At 42.5% G+C, this 19,524-nt stretch overlaps 1 protein-coding gene across 4 annotated transcripts in view; it reads left to right on the plus strand.

Moving 5' to 3' along the window:
* KIF27 (kinesin family member 27) overlaps positions 1-19,524 on the plus strand; it is a 40,376-nt gene that overhangs the window by 6,009 nt on the left and 14,843 nt on the right. For 2 of the 4 annotated variants that reach the window (XM_083576503.1, XM_083576505.1), the window contains exons 4-11: positions 430-1,400; positions 2,715-2,858; positions 3,641-3,841; positions 5,283-5,458; positions 6,138-6,262; positions 7,204-7,359; positions 7,968-8,173; positions 8,764-8,961. In XM_083576503.1, coding sequence (XP_083432629.1) covers positions 430-1,400; positions 2,715-2,858; positions 3,641-3,841; positions 5,283-5,458; positions 6,138-6,262; positions 7,204-7,359; positions 7,968-8,173; positions 8,764-8,961 — 2,177 coding nt within the window. The remainder of the gene's footprint in view (positions 1-429; positions 1,401-2,714; positions 2,859-3,640; positions 3,842-5,282; positions 5,459-6,137; positions 6,263-7,203; positions 7,360-7,967; positions 8,174-8,763; positions 8,962-19,524) is intronic. The other 2 variants (XM_083576504.1, XM_083576506.1) reach the window with 1 other exon arrangement.

A 19,524-nucleotide genomic window follows, 5' to 3' on the forward strand; every position in this document is an offset into this window, starting at 1 on the left:
GTCAAAACTTTGTCCTTTTTAAATACCTGGAAGAGTAGTATAAAAAGTGACTGAATGTGAAGATTGTGCTTCTGAAAAGAGGTGGACTTTCTGAGGTTAGATAATAGGGAAAATACAGTATGACAGTGACTGGATGATGGTGTTGTGTGAGGGCCCCATAAAAAGTAAATGAACAAAGTGGGGCAATTCACTTTATATACCTAACATGGAAACACACACAGAACACACCCCATTCAAATATCCCCTCTTCTAACACTTGCAGTTGTTTATAATTAACAGCTGCATACTTTCTAATGCCATAATTAATTTGTCAAATGTCTTCTTGAATGAGGCATTTGATTTTTAATAGTCTGTATTTTGCGGTTAGCTTTATTTACTATTCTTTATGGTTTGCTCTTTAAAAATGTGTTTTTAAATTTATTTTTAAAGTAATTGTTGGTGCCAAAGACTGCCAGGTTGAAAATGTGGATGAAGTAATGAGCTTGTTAGAAACCGGAAATGCCGCTCGACATACAGGCACAACCCAAATGAATGAGCATTCTAGCCGATCTCATGCGGTTTTTACAATCAGTATTTGTCAACAACAACAACCGGGTCAGACTCAGAAGGACACAGATTCTGCGCAAGAGTCACCTCAAAGTTCAAGCCAGCTGATTGCTTCCAAGTTCCACTTTGTTGATCTCGCCGGCTCTGAAAGAGTAACAAAAACTGGGAACACTGGTGAAAGGTTCAAAGAATCAATTCAGATCAACAGTGGCTTATTGGCTCTGGGAAATGTGATAAGTGCGCTTGGGGACCCAAAGAGAAAAAGTGCACATATTCCATACAGGGATGCAAAAATTACACGTATTCTTAAGGACTCCTTAGGAGGCAATGCCAAGACTGTCATGATAACTTGTATTAGCCCATCATCTTCGGATTTTGATGAATCACTAAATTCCATCAAATATGCCAACCGAGCCAAAAATATTAGAAACAAACCTATTGTCAACTACAACCCAGACTGGGACCTTATTGATGAAATGGAGTTTGCCATCAAGATACTCCGTGAAACTGTGCAAAACCAGCAGATCCCTGGCAGTCAAGGGTCACAGGATTCATTTCGGGACAGAAACAAAATCCGCTCTCTTGAAGAGCAGCTTGCCCAGCTTCAGGTAGAAAGTTTTAACTACCGAAATTGCATGGAAGAAGCCTATGTATTCCTTGCCGAATTAAAAAATATTGCCGGCCTATCAAAAAGTCAACAGGAAAGATTGCAAGATTGGATATGTGTGGCTCAGGAACTCAGGAGAGAGGCTTCTTCAGTCATTCCCCAGGTAAACTGTGGAAGTGGAGGTAACCAAGAAGGACCACATCACATCACAATTCTTCAGCTGAAGAGAGAGCTGAAGAAGTATCAGGTATTTTACTGTAAATTTAATGCAAGTGGTGAGTACATAAAAAGGAAATCTACGCTGTAACTGGAAAGTTTATCCATTCTTAATCAAGATTCTTTGTAAATTGCACATACATTGTTTGCTCGTCTGGAGGGCAAATCAAATTTGCTAGATGTCCAAAAAATAGATTTTATTCATTGGGATAATATTTTAAGCAGAATTGTAAAGTTTGGAGGAATAAAAATCTGCATCAGCTTTACATGGCTGAATTACATATTAGTTCCTTATTTTTTATATTCTTCTGCAGCTTGAATACAGACAATACTATACCACAGCAAAACTGAAGTATTGGGAGAGTCTGACATAAGAGTGAAATATTTATCTCATACAAAATGATGTCTTATATATGGATTGGTGTGGTGATACCTGTTTGTAAGGGAGGAAATTTGCCTTTACCTTATTCAGAATTTGCTTTAGAACACTGATAAAACACGATGTGCTACATTTATTTTCTTCTTTTCTTAATAATAACGAATTGGCTCCTAATTCATTGACAGAATCTCATTGAAAATAACTAAAATATTAATAGTTGTTTAGTTCTGTGGGGCATCTTTGTTTGTGTGTTGCCAATTTCCCTTATATTTACAGTCTTATCGCTGCTTGGCTAGTGCATGATTCCTTGTTATGTATTGTGGTGACAGAAGGAATCAGACTATTGTATATCTCTCTGCATTCTGCCGCTGAGTGAAAAACTAAAAATTCTCAGCAGGGGTGTTATACAAGGGAAGGTGAAAGTGCAACTCCCATGCTGGTAATTTTGAACAGCTGTTTCTGCTAGGTCACACATACCTTGTTGGTCTACACTTCATAATAGTGCTAGACACAAAACCTGTAAAGAGAAACTCATTTTCCCATTTCAGCCAAGGTTTACTGTTCTTATTCTAGTCCCTACAGCCAAAAAAATAAAATAAAATAATCCCACATGAAACACAGATATATATAGTTGTTGTTTGAGCCAGTTTGATTACTTCATAGAAAAAAAATCCCTTGTTTTTGCTTCCTGTGACTTAAAGTCATATACTGTAATCAAAGGCAAAGCATTAATAACCTATAACATCCCTCTTTTAACTTGCTGTTGTCCTAGATTGTAACAAATACTAAGGGCTGTATTTAAATTATATATATAGTAGCTTTGCTTTCTAACAGTTGCTGTTCAGGTGGTAGAATAAAACATATCTAACTAATGGAGGAGTAAATACATTCAAGTTCCAATGTGCACTTTGTGCAAGACCCTCCATTTCATATATTTGGTATTCTTTTTAACCCCTTATTACCTAGCAGGCTCTTGCTACCGATGCAGAAGTGTTTAGTGAGAGAGAGCTTGAGATAAAAGTATTGCAAGATCAAATACAGAAGCTGATAAAGGAGAATCAAGAATATATGGAATTGCTGAAGGAGGCCCAAGAGACAAATAGGCTACAGGTAACTTTCCATTGTGCTGGTTATTGGTGAAGGCTGTATGAAGTAATATTAAAGCTGTCAGTCTTATATAAATGATTAAACCAACATAGTGGAAATAATCTTAACCCAAGGGAAGTAATCTGCAACGGACATTATCTGAAAGTCTTAATAGTGATATTCATGTTCATTTTAAAATGTAAGTATGTGTAGGATTGCAACCAAAGTTTGGGTTATGCTGTGTCAGAATTGCACAGTATCATTCTAGATGATCTTTTTAAGGGTGTGTGTATAATGTATTTTGGTTTCTGAACTACATTTATAATAAAAGTTTAAATATTACATTCCCAGTCATCATACTGTTAACGCTTTGGTGGACTCGACTTGAATGAATCTCAGCATTGCAGTATCCCAACTATTTAATTCTTAGCCTGAGTTTTGTTAAGTTATATGGCAATTCTTAATGCTGTTAAGCTCACAGTTCTGTTTACTTACAGGCAAACAACTCTAGTGCTAAAACTGACCACACATCACAACATTTAATTACCAATTAGAGCAATCAGAACTTCTATTTATTATACTAACTCCCAAGATGTATCAATTCACTAGAAAGGAATAAGAGAGAAATTCAGTATCTCAGCCTAATCTACCTCACAGTGTTGTTGCAAGGAAGGAAGGAAGGAAGGAAGAAAAAATTCAGTAGCAAGAACTGTTCAGGCTCAAGTATTGGTCAGCGAGGGCAGAAATTACTTAGTTTTGCAATTTTGTCAGATGTTTGATAAATACATATTTTGTTTTGTTTAAAGAATGATAAAATGGTGGAGCAGCAGCTTATAATTGACCGGCTAAATGACAAGTTAGAGAAAATTACAAAAGCCTCTGCCTCCAGTGGTGGTTGTGGAGATGGACCAGCTGGTGTGATATCTTCAAAAAGACCATACAGTGTTCCTCTAACTAAACGTTTGGTGCAATCCTTTAATGCTACCGTGGGGCTGGATTCTCGAAAGGTATTTTTTATTTAACAAGTTTTATATAGTGCTTGATTGTAAGAAAGCCTCTAAGCAGTTTAGAAAAATATAAAATACAACATTAAATTGCCAAATAGACTGTTAAAAACAGGTATTAAAAACATTCAAAAGATGATTTGAAATGTAGGTATGAAAATTACAGTCTTTTTTCTGATATATAAGTATGGTACAAAAGTGACCATTCTCCACCACAGTAAATGGTATATCTGACTTTTTGAATGCCACTTCTCCAACCATATTGAGAAAGTTTCTGGTAGCTTGCAGGTTTGCAGCTTCATCTTTAGTTGAAGAAAACCATCTTAGAACAGAATTCCTCCCACTGGATTCAAGAGGCAGGGCAAAGACGGGAGATCTCCTGATTCACCTGGAAGGTTTTTAAGAACATTAGAAGAGCCCATCTAGTCCACAATAATGTTCTTGAAGCAGCCAGCCAGATGCCTATAGGAAGCCTTCCAGCAGGACCCGAGTGCCATACCGCTCTCCCCACTTGCAATTCCCAACAGAATTCAGAGTATTCAGTAGAGGCTGAACAAAGCCATCGTGGCTAGAAGCTATCTATAGCCTTATTCTCCATGGATATCCGGTCCTCTTTTAAAGCAGTCCAAGTTGGTGGCCATCACTATGTTATGTTTTATGTTACATTGTGTTACTATTTACATGCTGCCTTTTGGCCAAAAAAGGCCTCCAAGATGGCTCATAAAGAGTAACAAACAAATACAGGGTGGAATTCAGTACAGTGGTACCTCGGGTTAAGTACTTAATTTGTTCTGGAGGTCTGTTCTTAACCTGAAACTGTTCTTAACCTGAAGCACCACTTTAGCTAATGGGGCCTCCTGCTGCTGCCGCACCGCCGGAGCACAATTTCTGTTCTCACCCTGAAGCAAAGTTCTTAACCTGAAGCGCTATTTCTGGGTTAGCGGAGTCTGTAACCTGAAGCGTATGTAACCTGAAGCATATGTATCCTGAAGCGTATGTAACCCGAGGTACCACTGTATTGTGTATGGTGAACATAGTGACAGCGCAAGCATTACAGCTTGCCAGATGGAACGACGCCCGACTTCCCCATCCTGCACTGCTCTGGAGGCTCTGCTAATACCATCGCCACCACTGCTCAAGCCAGTATCTGGTTAGTATGTATGATTAGGACTGGAGACCTAGGCTCAGGTCCCCATTCAACCATGAAGCTGACAGGGTACGTGCGCCAGTCACATCCACTTAGGCAAGCCTATCTCACAGGTTTGTTGAGAGTAAGATGGGCAAGTGAAGAGAACTCTATACCCCACTTTTTATTTTGTTCTGTGTATATCACAATGTTCTTTTGTTGCTATGGCCGATGGCTGAGTGAATGAAGTTTCATTCATTCATTCATTCTGTACCCCACTTTGAGTTCTTTGGCAACCATTTTTTTACATGTCTAAAGGTACACACAAGCCCGCCAACATATTCGCTCAACAGAGTAATGGCTGGATTTCGAACCCGTAGCCAAATAGTGTTGGATCATGTAGAAGAACAAGATGAAGTTCTTCATTGCTGCTTTTCTGATCACAGTGATGAAGATGAAAGAAATGCCAAGAACAGAAAGAGAACCCTATTTAGGTACATATTTTGTCCTGTTTTATGCCTGTGTATTTAGGAGGAAATACTGGCCTACTACAGACCTGAGTCAAAATGTAAATGCATATCATCGTTATGCTAGGCATTCATACGAAGTTGAATGTACAGGTGATTAGCATTGGAGTAGCTCCAGGTTGTAACAGAGATGTACTTGAATAAATAGGGCTGGCCTGTTAAATATGTGTCTTTTAGCACAGGGCATTAAGTTGAGGTGGGTATAAGGCAGGAACAGTGGAATTCTAGCTCTGCACCAGTAGAACAAACCAGAAGAAAACTTAGCTACAAAGGGACGTCAGAGCGTTCAGTGTAATTATTTTTAGTAGTACCCAACCCATCTGACTGGGTTGCCCCAGCCACTCTGGGCAGCTTCCAGCATATATTAAAAAATATAGTAAAACATTAAACCATAAAACATTTCCTATAAAGGGCTACCTTTAGATATTTGCTAAAAGTTATATAATTACTCATCTCCTTAATATCTGATGGGAAGACATTCCACAAGGTGGGCGCCACTACCGAGAAGGCCCTCTGCCTGGTTCCCTGCTTATGGATTTGGCAATCATGTGAAGCATTGCCAGAGAAAAACACCTCATGCATGTGGTCTCAAAACTGTATTTTTAGGGTTTAATCAATTAAAATACGTGGTTTAATTTTACTCTAGACGCTCCTTAAATCGTACATGGACACGAAAACAAGCTCCTCCCAGCTCTACACATGAACCAAAAGAGATGCAGCACAATTCGATTTCACAAAATGAAAACATTTTACAGATGGAAACTGATACAGGTACGGAAAGGAAATAGATGCTACGATGCAAAAACATTTTCATGTATCATGCATTCTACTAATAATTATTAGGGACAGACATTAGGGTCCAACGAGTAGCATTGGTCTTGTAGTGTGGAAACATTGATCAGGAGCTGTAAGATTAATTTGGGAGTGTTGACATTTGCCCTAGGGTGCTAACCTATACATAAAAAGGAATAGAAGTTGCCATCATATTATTATTTATTAACTTTCTGTTGTTGTTTAGTCGTCTTAGTCGTGTTTGACTCTCTGTGACCCCACGAACCAAAGCATGCCTTGGAAACTCTCACTTTCTTCTCAAAGTTCCTTTTTTATGTATGTCCATGGAGTTTTCTTGGCAAAATACTGGAGTGGTTTGCCAGTTCCTTCTCCAGGTGGATCACATTTAGTCTAAACTCTCGGCTATGACCTGTCTGTCTTGGGTGGCCCTGCATGGCACAGCTCATAGCTTCTCTGAGTTATTCAAGCCCCTTTGCCACGGCAAGGCAGTGATCCATGAACGGGTAAATTTCTATACCACCCTTCATTTAAGGATTGCAGTATCTACTTCACGACATTGATTGCTCATGTTCAAATGCGAGTGGCATTGGACATGCCTTTTACCATGTTCTAGCACAACATACTACCACAAACATATTAACGAATGTGGCACAAATTGTTAACCAAGGTCTGTACCAGGTGTGAGGAAGTGGATGTGGCTGGAGGACTGGATTCTGAGTTGGTTCACCCTCTGTAGACTACTTTGACAAGTGGGTGGTATCTGAGTGTCCTCTCTTGTTCAAAAATATAAAATAATTTTACTTAATAAATGTGTAATCTACTTTTGCTCCATGGGTGCTAAAGCAGATTTATAGCTAAAAATCTCTTTAAGCTCTGAAATGAGCTGTACATTCTTTAAAAGATGATTCTTTCTTTCCGAGGTGCTGATATTGAATGTATTCAGAAAAGTCAAATACTGAATAGGCAGAAATTGAAGAACTCAGAACTAAAGCTTATTGCTGCTAAGCAAAAAATGAGTGAACTGGCCCTTAATATCAGAATGAAGGAAGAACTTATTAAAGAGCTGGTGAAAACAGGTAACTGGATTTTGAAAGTTGAATTTTATAAAACTGGAAACATGTCAAAAATGATACCTTAATTACTGTTACAGTCAAACGTCGGTTGTCGAATGTAATCCGTTCCGGAAGCCCGTCCAGCTTTTGAAATGTTTGACAACCAAGACTTCTGATTGGTTGCAGGAGCTTCTTGCACTCAAGCAGAAGCCACATCGGATGTTTGGCTTCCAAAAAAACGTTCAAAAACCAGAACACTTACTTCCAAGTTTTCGGTGTTTGGGAGCCAAAACATCCCAAAACACAGAATTGATAACTTGGCACTCTATTCAAGGAAATCATCCATATGCACAAGGAGTTCCACTTATGCAACAGAACTTCCTCTCCTCGCCCCATGTCCGTGGGTTAGTAAGTCAATTTCAGTCTAATAAAGTGGTAGGTGGGGAGGACACAACCACAACTTGGAGGAAAGGGTGGTGATATATATGTGTATACAGAGAGAGAGAGAGATAAAGATTAATAGGTTTGTGGGGTTTTTTTAAAAAAGGGAAGAAGTTCCTTTTGAGCAGTGAGCTGCTACGTTGTCAAAAGTTACAAATGATGCCTTTGCTTTTAATTTGTGGATGTTTAAGGTAATGATGCCCAATCTGTAAGTAAGCAGTATTCACTGAAAGTAGCACAACTTGAGCATGAAGCAGAGCAGGCCAAAATGGATTTAGCTGAAACACAAAAGCAACTGCAGGAGCTAGAGAACAAGGAACTACGAGACATTGCTGAAAAAGCCAGGTTACAAAAAGAATTCAGAAAGAAGATGGATACAGCAAAGCTAAAAGTACAGGTATGTGTAGTTGGGATTTCCTTACATGGCAAGATAACGTAGGATCTTATGTATTCCATTGTATCAATTTTATGATAGTATTCTCTCAAACAAATAAATAGTTTAGGGTTGGTAGAGCATGGTGGCTTAGAAACAGAGCCATTGATCAGGAAGGCATTGGTCTGGAATCTAGCATCTATGTCTGCCACTTCCTGTGTTGGTACTACCCACAATTCTCTTTCAGACTTGCAGCACATTCCCATCTGTCGTGCATTTTGTTTTATTAGCCAAGTAATTCTTCTTGTATAGCCCAGGTGTATGTGCCATATAAAACCAGCAATGCAAATTTAACTAGTCACAAGTGATTTCCCAGGCAATGGACTACTTTTGGGGATATGCAGTGTTAATATGTTAATATGCAGTTTTTCTTTAAAGTAAAATATATTTAGTACAGCTTGCCTCTCTACTTAAAAAACAACAACTCTGCAAGGAGGCTTAACAAAAGCCACATAATTAAACATATTAAAGTGGTCAACTTTACAGTTACAAACAACACAATAATAGTACAATACAGTATAGCAATATGGACTAAACTGGCTATGTTGCATTAGGACTTGCAAAGAAAACAGCAGGACACTAAGAAACTGGCATCGCTGTCCACCCAGAATGAGAAACGTGTAACTGAACTGGAGCAGAATGTCAGTCACATGAAAAATCAACAAGCCCAGCTTCAGAAAAGATTGCAAGAGGAGAGTGAAAAAAAGAAAAGCTTGGAGGCAGAAATTCAGCAGGGCCAACTGCAGATAAAGGCAAGATATTTCATTTATGTTCTAATAAAACTGTAATACCAGTTTCATAGTGTGATGGGATGATGAGCTGCTTGTGCGTAAAATCCTGATCCCTCAGAGTTTGGCTAAGTTCCCAAACCTCTGTCTGTGATGGAGCTCCTTAAGCATGGCTCCATCAATCGCTCGTTGAATCGGACAGTGGGCGTTTACGGAACTTCTTCCAGCATAAAAGCTCCTTAACGGAAACACGTCTTCTGGACTCTCGGCGTGACAGTTTCCGCCGAGGAGTGGGTGTTCCTAGGGGAGGTCCTGAAACCCCCCCACTGTTCTCGCTAGAAGTATCTCTGAGCTCTCCCTCCGACTCACTTTCCCTTGGAACTCCACTTCTCCCCCTGCTGGTCCCCTCCTCCGCTGAGTGGTCTCTCTCACCCTCCATGAGCCCTTTCACCTCCTTCGTCTCAGATGACAGTTCCCTGACATCCACCTCCCCTCCAGGGCCCCCTTCACCCCCTTCCCTCCCCTCCTCTGCGGGAGGCGAGGGAGCAAAACCCCTGAAGGAACCTCCCTCATCTTCCGAAGTTTCGAACACTTCCCTCCACCTTTTGCTGTTCCCGGTTTCCAAGTACTCCTCCTCCTCGGAGTCAGTACCTCCTTCCAACTCCGATTCCCTGAATCCCTCCAGTTCCTCCTCATCGTCGGTGGTGCCAAAGTACTCCCTTCGGAACCTCGCTACTGGCTGAGGTTTCCTGGGGAACCTTTGGTGGAACGTTTCGATCAAGACCTCGTCATGGACCTCCTCTGCCTTCACCCAGGTGTTTTCTGACTCCGGTTCCCCTTCCCACGCGACCAAATACTCCACCTGATTCCCCTTCCACCTGGAGTCGATGATTTCCGCCACATAGTTGTGGCTTTCCCTTTCTTCTATGGCTGGCCCCCGTGTGGATACCCCTTCACCTTCCCCCCGGTATGGTGACAGTAATGACCTGTGGAATACTGGGTGCAGTTTCATGTGGTTCGGTAACCGGAGTCTGAAAGCCACTGGGTTGATCTGTTGGATGACCTCAAATGGTCCCAATCTTTTGGGTCTCAATTTCTTGCAACCCCCCTTGTACGGCAACCCTTGGGTTGATAGCCAGACCCGACTCCCCACCCTAATTGTTTCACCTTCCCTTCTGCTCTTGTCTGCCTGCCTCTTATATTCTTCTTTGGCCCTTTCTAAGTGGTGTTGGAGTTGACAATGGATCGCTTCCATTTCTTCTACAAAAAGTTCAGCGGCCGGAACACTCCATCTCTCTCCTCCTTCCCCTGGAAACGCCCTGGGGTGGCACCCATAATTAGCCAAAAATGGGCTCATCCCGGTGGACACATTCTCTGCATTATTGTAAGCAAATTCCGCTAGTGCCAACTTTTCGACCCAATCGTTTTCTCTGTCATTGACATAGCACCTCAGGTATTGTTGAAGGATACCGTTTGCCCTCTCCGCCTGCCCATTGGTCTCAGGGTGCCTGGCAGTCGAAAAGTTGACCTCTACGTGCAACAAGCTCATAAGCTTCCTCCAGAATCTGGACGTGAACTGTTTCCCTCTGTCGGACACCAGCCTCAAGGGGGCGCCATGCAGCCCAAAAATATGTTCTACAAACAATTTCGCTGTCTCTTCCGCCGTGACTGCATGTGAGCAAGCTACAAAGTGACCCATCTTAGTTAACTGGTCTACTACGACTAGTATGGCGGTTTTCCCCTGGGATTTGGGCAGATCAGTCATAAAATCTATCGACACCGCCTCCCACGGTCTTTCTGGTGTGGGTAACGGTTCTAATAAACCCGCTGGTGCCCGCCTTTCTCCTTTGGCTCTCTGGCATTGGTCACACCTTCTCACATACTCCCGTACATCCTCCCTCACCTTGGGCCACCAAAACTCCCTGGTCACCAACCACATGGTCTTGTGTTGCCCAAAATGCCCCGCTGTGGGATTGTCGTGCAACTGTTTGAGTACTCTCCCCCTCAATTCCCCTTCGGGTATATATAGTGCCCCTTTGTAATACAATGCCCCGTTTCTTTCTTCAAAACCTCCGGGGTCTTCTCCCTCTCTCCTTAAACCTCTGAGCTTATCCTGGGCGTACTCATCATTGACCGTCCCCTCTACCAGTTCTCTTTGCCCCACCCAGGCCGCACCACACACCCAGTGGTCCTCTGGGATAATATGTCTCTCTTCTGGCGCTCCCTCCCCCTCCAAATATTCAGGTTTGCGAGAGAGAGCGTCCGCTCTGATGTTTTCTGGACCTGGCACGTAGCAGATTTCAAAATGGAATTTGGAGAACTCCTGGGCCCATCTCACTTGTCGTTGGTTGAGCACTCGTGCTGTTCTCCAATACTCCAAATTCTTGTGGTCCGTACACACTTGCACCTTATGCTGTGCGCCAATTAGTAAGTGTCTCCATCTCCGGAACGCTTCGTGAATGGCGAGTAGTTCTCGGTCATATACCGTGTAGTTCCTCTCGGATTTGTTCAGCTTACGCGAAAAGAAGGCACACGGTCTCCATTCCGACTTATTGCTCCCTGGCTGAAGCAGCACTGCCCCCACCGCCCGGTCTGAGGCATCAGTTTCCACTCTCATGGGTTTTTGTAAATCCACATGCAGGAGCTGTTCTTCCGAAGCGAATGCCTTTTTCAATTCCTCAAAAGCGTGCTCCGCCTCTGCCGTCCAAACGAATTTCTTCTTGCTGCTTAGACCGTCCGTGATGGGAGCCGTTAAGTGGGCAAAGTTCTTGATGAATTTACGGTAAAAGTTCCCAAACCCTAAGAACCTTTGCACATCTTTTTTGGTTTTTGGTGTCTTCCATTCCAGCACCGCCTGGACCTTGCCTGGATCCATGGCTAATCCCTTGTCTGATAAGCGGTACCCCAGGAATTCCACCTCCTTGGTGTGGAACTGACACTTCTCCAATTTCACCCACAACTGGTTTGCTTGCAGCTGGCTCAGCACTTCCCTGACATCCTTCACATGCTGCTCCTCATTCTCCGAATATATCAGCACGTCATCGAGGAATGCCACGCAATTCTTGTAGAGCAAAGGTCCCAGTACATGGTTCATGAGCGATTGAAAACAGGCGGAGCCTGATTGCAATCCGAATGGCATAACGCGATATTCGAAAGCCCCTAGGGGGGTGAACATCGTTGTCTTCCATTCATCCCCCTTCTTTATTCGTATCAGGTTGTACGCTCCTCTCAAGTCCAGTTTCGTGAATATCTTTCCCTTCCTCACCCTGGTCAAAATGTCATCAATCCTGGGCATGGGGAAAGTCACTGGTTCTGACACGGCATTCAGGGCCCGGTAGTCCACGACCAATCTCGGTTTATCCGTGTTTTTTTTGTCCACAAAAAACACTGGACTGCCCCCCACCGCTCTGGACTCTCTAATGAAACCTCTCTTCAGGTTTTTGTCAATAAACTCCCTCAACTCCTGCATCTCCCTGTCTGACATGGCGTACAGCTTGCCCACGGGTAGCTGGGCCCCAGGGACCAGGTTAATCTGGCAGTCAAAGTCTCTATGCGGTGGTAGTTTATCTGCTTCCCTTTCGCTGAAGACCTTGCTCAGGTCAGCGTATTGTTTGGGCACCTCCCCTTTGTTCGCCACTTCCGTCCCTGCTATGGAGGCTTTTGCCCCTTCTGGCACCTTTCCCTCTTTGCAGTGTTCCAGGCAATGTCCTGACCCAAAGGACACCACTCTCTGATGCCAGCCCACTAGCGGGTCATGCAACGCTAGCCAGCTCATTCCCAAAATGACTGGCGCCCCTCCCAGGGTGGCTACATTGAACGCTATCCTTTCGGTGTGCCTTGCCACCCTCATAACCATTGGGACGGTCTGTAGGCTAACTTCTCCCCCCAACAGCTCCCTCCCATCGATCGTGGTGACTTGCAGGGGGTTGCTTAAAGGGAGTGTCTGTATCTGGTGTTCCGCTGCAAACTCCTTGCTCATAAAATTACAGGAGCTGCCTGAGTCTAACAGCGCCTTGGTCTTTAGTGGGTATCCGTTTGCCAGCTCTAGCAACACCTCTATTACTAGGGCTGGTCTTGGAGGTTCCGGAGTGGGCACTTTTACTGCTCCTTGGCCTGTCTGCAGTGCCCTGACAGAGGCAGACAGGCGTTGGCTTTTACTGGCTCCTGGACTTCCTCCTCCTTTCCCCCAACAGCCCCTGCCATCCCTTGCCATTCCTTTCTTTGCGGGCAGACTCTGGCAAAGTGACCTGGCTGCTGGCAGAGGTAACATTTCTTGGCGCTCTTTCCCTCCTTCTTCCTCCCTTCACTGGGATTTGAAACTGCGCGCGCGCGCGCTGTTCCAACTTCCATCGGCTCTCCGGGCGGGAAACTTGGCTCTGGAATCTCTGGAATGCGGAAATCCCTCCAACGCTCTCCTTTCCCCTCCCGCTTCTCCAAGGCTCTTGCCTCCTGGCGCGCTCCAATGGTCAGCGCTGATTTGGTCAGCTGGTCCATAGACTCCGCCCTGGGCGCCCGGGAAAGTTCGTCTTTCACCGCCGAAGAAAGCCCCTCTTCAAATAGCTTACTTCTCTTCTTATTCAAACCTTTATTAGGCATTATACAAACAAAACGATAAAAGAAAAAGTAACATATAAAAGCCTTGAGATATATACAGAAAGGCAGCAGTTGGCTACATACATATATATTTATATACATATAAAATCAGTGGTTTTCCTTGTTAACCTGCTCCTTGGAGGACTGCTACCAAAAACTCGGCTACCCCCGCCGTTACCCTTTGGTCAACGTCGGATAGGCAGAATCCCACACATTCACCTTGTTGGGGCTCCAGACCACCCAAAAGAGGGGACAGCACGCGTTGACGGAGCGTACTGTACAATGGGCACTGAAAGAGAATGTGCTCTACCGTGTCCGGGACATTCATAAAACATCTGCAGAATCTCTTGTTTCTAGGGATGTTTTGATATCTTCCCCTGACAAATGCTGAGGGAAAAACATTCAAACGGGCCAGCATAAAAGCCCTACGTTGGGCTGGAATTATTAATTTGGTGACGTAATTGGCTCTGCTATCTAAGATATTTAAATCATAGAATATGGGCGAACAAATTTTGTTTACAGCTGCCATAATATTTTGCCTCTCGACATCCTTTAGTCTAGTTAGGATATTATGGAAAATGTATTGCTCATTAGAATTGTACAGGGGCTCCAGCTCGATGCCTAAAGATTCAATCTTTTTTTCGAGGTACTGATACCATCTTGATTTGTAGGAGTCTTTGAGCAAATCAGCGAGCAGACTTGATGGAGGGCAGCGAAAATGGCAGCGTAACCAGTACTTTATTGAGGAGGACCAGGCCCAATATTCCATTGTGTGTATGCCTATTTCTGCACACATTGTTTCATATTTGATCACAGCTGGGAGTCCAAGAATACGTCTCAGAAAGCTGGAGTGAATCTTTTTTAAATCACTATTATATGCTTGGACCCATAGCGGTATTCCATAGAATATCTGGGATTGCACTTTTGTTTGGAATATCTGATTGGCCGCAGGAATAAATTGATTGCCTTTCTGATAATAAAAACGGGTAACTGCTGATGAGGTGCACTTTGCCTGTTTTATGGCATTTGTGCGATGATTTGCCCACCCTAAATTGCTCTGGAATAAGATTCCCAGATACCTATAGATTTTCACTTGTTGGATTTCCTGCCCTCTTATTTTCCATTTCTCTAATTTCCAACCATTCGAGAAGACCAAAATTTTTGTCTTCTCGTAATTTATAGAGAGCTTGTTACATTCGCAGTAAAGGATCAGAGAAGATATAAGACGTTTCAGACCCAAGCTCGTTAATGATAGTAGAACAGCATCGTCTGCGTATAATAACAGAGAAACTGGTTTCTGATTAAGTTTAGGGGCATGTGATTCTATTTTTTGAAGGTGATCTGGCAAGTCTGATAAAAATAAATTAAATAGGAAGGGGGCAAGAATACACCCTTGTTTTACCCCTTTCGAGTTTGGGATGTCTGATGAAAGGTGACCTTTGGTGTTAAGTTTGACTTGACAGATATTGGAAGAGTATAAATTTTTTATTAGGATCAATAAGCGCTGATCAATTTTTAATTCTGCGAGTTTCCTCCACAGCTTTGGGCGGTCAATTGAGTCAAATGCACCACGAAAATCTACAAAAGCAGCAAATATCTTAGATTGCCTTTGAGATCTATATTTTTCAACCAAATGCATAAGTATAAGGCAGTGGTCTAATGTAGAGCAACCTTTGGAGAAACCTATTTGTTCTTTCCCTGGTAAATTTAGATTTTTCATCCAGGTAAGGAGTTTAGATAAAAGGTGCTTAGCGTAGATTTTCCCTATCACTGATAATAGGCTTATCGGTCTATAATTCCTTGGTTCTTTTGGGTCGCCATTTTTAAAGATTGGGATAATTATTGATCTTAACCATATCTCAGGTATGATCCCATATTTATCTATGAGAGTAAACAATTGAGCTAAGGGTTCTGCCCACCAATCTATATAGGTCTTAAATAATTCTATTGGTAGACCGTCTGGCCCAGGAGATTTCCCCGATTTGAAATTTTTAACTATCTCTCTAATTTCCTCTTCTTCTACCCTTGGCCACTCCTGGAGTTTATTGATTTTATTTTTAGTGGTTTCATTTCCTTTAAGTTCACTGTGTAGATTGTTAAATACAGATGTGAAATATTGGGACCATTTGGATTCTGCAATTGGTGGTAGAGTTAGTTGATTTTCGGCTTTCAATCCTCCGTACACTAGGTTCCAGAACGCTTTGTTATTTTTGCTCTGAATTGAGTCAAGTAATTGTAGCCATTTTTGGGTTGCATATTTCTGTTTCTTTTCGGCCAGAATGTAATGATATTGTCTTTTTTCATCAAGATAAGAGGGCTCTAATTTAGTGCGATTATTTTTAAATGTTTGGCGCAGTTTTCTTTTTAGCTGGAAACATTCATCATCAAACCAAGGGCTAGCGCTATGTTTAAGTACCCAAACTTTAGGTGGAGTACTAAGTTCTACGAACATTTGGAAGATTTCATTATAAATTTTCGGAATATCGCTGTAGGAATTAGTGGTCTTTAAGTTGGATAATACTTGTTTTCTCAGGTTGGCTGTAAGTTTTTGCCCCACTACTGCACTCATTTCCTGGGACCATTTTAATTGGGTCATTTGTTTGTATTGAGAGGGTTCTATAATATTGTGCTTGGTTATTTTGGTTTCATCCTTTAAGTTAATAGACAACAATAATGGCTGATGGTCGCTTTCAGTACGCGTTCCGATTTTGAGGTCCATGATCGAATTTATAATATTATAAGGGACAAGAATATAGTCGATGACACTGCATCCTCGGGGGGAGAAGTATGTAAACTCCCCGCTTCTATCGCCTTTTGTTGAACCGTTCACAATCTGTAAATTAAAGTTGTTACATAATTCAAGTAGGCGTAAGCCTTCGTTGTTTACAACCCTATCTCTGGAGAATCGTCCTATTTTCAGGGCATGTGCGATATCATTGTCAGTATTCCAATTTAGTTTGCTACATAGTTGTTCATTGTTGGTTCCCACTCTGGCATTAAAATCACCTGCTATTATCAATGAGGCATTTGGGTATTTAGCGGTCAAATTTTCTATATAAAAGGTTAGTTGTGACCAATTTTCACTGTTGCTGTTGTTTTTGGATGGGGGGATATAGACATTTACAAGTAGCAAGGTATCTTCTTTTTGGGTTAAAAGTAGGGCTTGTGCAAGTGGCAAGCATTTTTCTAGCTGCTTGATTTCAAACCCTAAGTTGTCTTTGATCATACAACAGAACCCTGCTTTCGGCCGGCCCTTCGTGTTTGTTTTCAATGCGGGTTTCGTATAGGAGGAGAATCCATTGATTTTAATATCTCTAGTTGACCATGTTTCTTGTAGAAGTATTAATTCAAAATCTTTAAAGAAGTTCATTAGGTCTGGGTCTCCGTCTTTGTTTCCCCACCCTGCAATATTCCAGGACAGCAAGCGTAGAATCCGTTTTTGAGTTGGTGGCTGGTTGACAGCATTTAGTCATTCTAATTCTGTTATTGAGTCCAGCGAGGAATTTTGTCTTGTGCCGATACAGCCATTTGTCACTACTTTCGGTGGGGAACATAATGGTGGATCTTTTAGATTCTTTTTTAAAGTGCGGGAAATTAGAATTTCCTCCCTTTCTTGATTTTCTTCCTTAGCTGTTCCTTGTTCCTGAGAGATTTCTGTGGTTGGTGGACTATTATGGACCGTAGGATTGTTTTCGGTCTCTACTTCCATTTCTTTGGTCTCGTTTGATGTTAAGTTCAATGTGTCAGGTCTGTTGGAGGTCATCTTTTGTTCGGGAATGTTAGAATCCTTTGTAGTACTTAAATAAGGGGTACCTATTTCGTTTGGGGCTAGTATTTGATATCTCAGCCAGGAATTTGTGGTCTCATTACTGGAGTTTTTCCTTGTCATTTCAAATTTTAAAGGAGGCTGGATTTGAAGCTCTGCATCTATACATTTAAAAGTTCCATTAGTAGCTCTCTTTTTGACTATGCATTTTGGGGAGAGGGCTGATAGGTGTGAGGTTTGATTGTGTATTGTTTCTACTGCATTTTGTTGACCTTGTTGGTGAATTTCGATCAATTTGGCCTGTAGTTTCGTCAGTTTACTGAGTATGCTTATTTGTTCTTTATCTGGTAGGTTGGTAAAGTTACTCAGCAGATCTTCTTCTTCTGGGACTGTCCAGTCTGTTGTGTCAAGGGCGAGGCTGTTAATTGATGCTACAATCGCATGGTTTGGGAGCTTGGATTTTTCTTGCGTGATTTCCCGGGTAGCTGGCAGCGGTTTCTCCCATCTACTGGGTTCTTCCACGGGAGTAGGGCAGATATCGGCTTCTGTTGGAATGGCCTTGTTCATCTTGTTCTGTCTTTTAGATGCAATCAATGGTCTGAGTGATATATCTTCAAAGTGTCGACGTGGAATAATTCCTTTCTGGGCTAAATGAGCCTTTTCCCTTAAGATTTCGGTTGGGATTCTATGACTACCAAATCTTAGTAGTACTTTTTTGGAATATCCATCGTTAGTGAGCCTCTTGACTGCTTTTAAGTCAATCCTTCCCCCCTCAAGGCCTAGGAGCAGATTTAGATGATGTCTGGCCCAGAAGGATGACTCCCAGTAAGGTAGGGGCCCTCTGTATGGAAAAATGTGGAGAACAATCTCACATGGCCTCAGTATCAAGTTGACTGAGTGAGGGGGGCTTCCTCTGATTTTTGGCTGGTTTAGAGGTATGAATTTGTATTTGTTCTGTTTATCTCCAGGGCTTGTTAAGGATGGCAAAAAGGGAGTGAGTTGCCTCCTTTCATCTGGGTTATCCAGCTTCTTGAAGATGTTTTGTAATTGTTCAAAGATTTTTTGAACTGTTTGAGCAGTCAGTAGGCAGCATTCCTCCAGCAGCTCCACCTTTCTATCAATTAGTACTTGTGCCTCGGTTGTGGGAGTAGTAGCCTTGTCCTCGTTTATTCCTTGGGATATCTCTTCAACTGTCTTTCCATGTAAAGAGTTGAGGGAGTTTTTGGGAGGAGATATGTGCTGTTTTTGAGGTAGCAGATACTTATCTAAATTACTCTGTTTGAAACCAGAGGGCTCTGCGTCAGTTTCTGTGTCAAGACACCTGAGTCTTTTGGTTCTTCTCATTGCGGATTCTTCTTAAATCAATGAGATCAGACTTCTAAATAGAGTGATAAAGTATTAAAGTTCTCAGGTCGCAATCTCGTTCAATTTTCATTCCGTCCTAGGTGGGCTGCTGCGAGGAGTTTAAAAACTGGGTCCAATTAGAGCACTCCTTTGCAGTTTCCCCCCCCCTTCTTCTCAGTTTGTTAAAAGCACTGAGATATTTGGGGGTCCACGAAATTGAAGGTGTTTTAGGGTTAAAAGCCCATTAGAAGTCCTTCAAAATCCTTGGAGTAAGTTTGTCACGCGGAGTCAAAGAGAAACTGGGAGGGAGTGCCTTGAAGCCCGGAAGGGAATGTCTGAGAGCCTTTATTAAAACTTCACTAACTTCATTAAGTCCCGGCACCGAGGAAGATGAGATACGAAGTAGTGAGAGGAAATAAAATCCAAAAGAAGGAGAAGAGCCAGCAACAAAGGCATTTAGCTAAAAGATTTCTTTGAGCTCCGATAAGAGCGTCTTACCTCGGCGCCATCTTGAGGGGAAGTATTTGAATGGGTTCCGCCGATAGGTCCCACCCCAATCTATGTATCAACATTGTAAACTCAGTCCAGTACTCACGAACCGATCGGCTCCCCTGTTTGCAAGCCATCAATTGTCTGCGTACCAGTCCCTGTTCAATCTCGCTGGAAAACATCAAATCCATGGCGCGAAAAAACTTCCTCGCGTCCTTCAGCATGTCACTATTCCCTGCCATCAGGGGCCTGACCCAGTCTCTCGCCCCTCCTTCGAGATGGCCAATCACAAACGCCACTCGCGACGCCTCATCGGGAAAGTCATTAAACTGCAGTTCAAGAGCATACTGCATCTCTGTCCTAAAGGCTTGGTAGTTCCTGGGGTCCCCCCCAAA

This window comes from Podarcis filfolensis (genome assembly GCF_964270895.1).
Source record: "Podarcis filfolensis genome assembly, chromosome: 11".
NCBI classification, from domain to species: Eukaryota; Metazoa; Chordata; class Lepidosauria; order Squamata; family Lacertidae; genus Podarcis; species Podarcis filfolensis.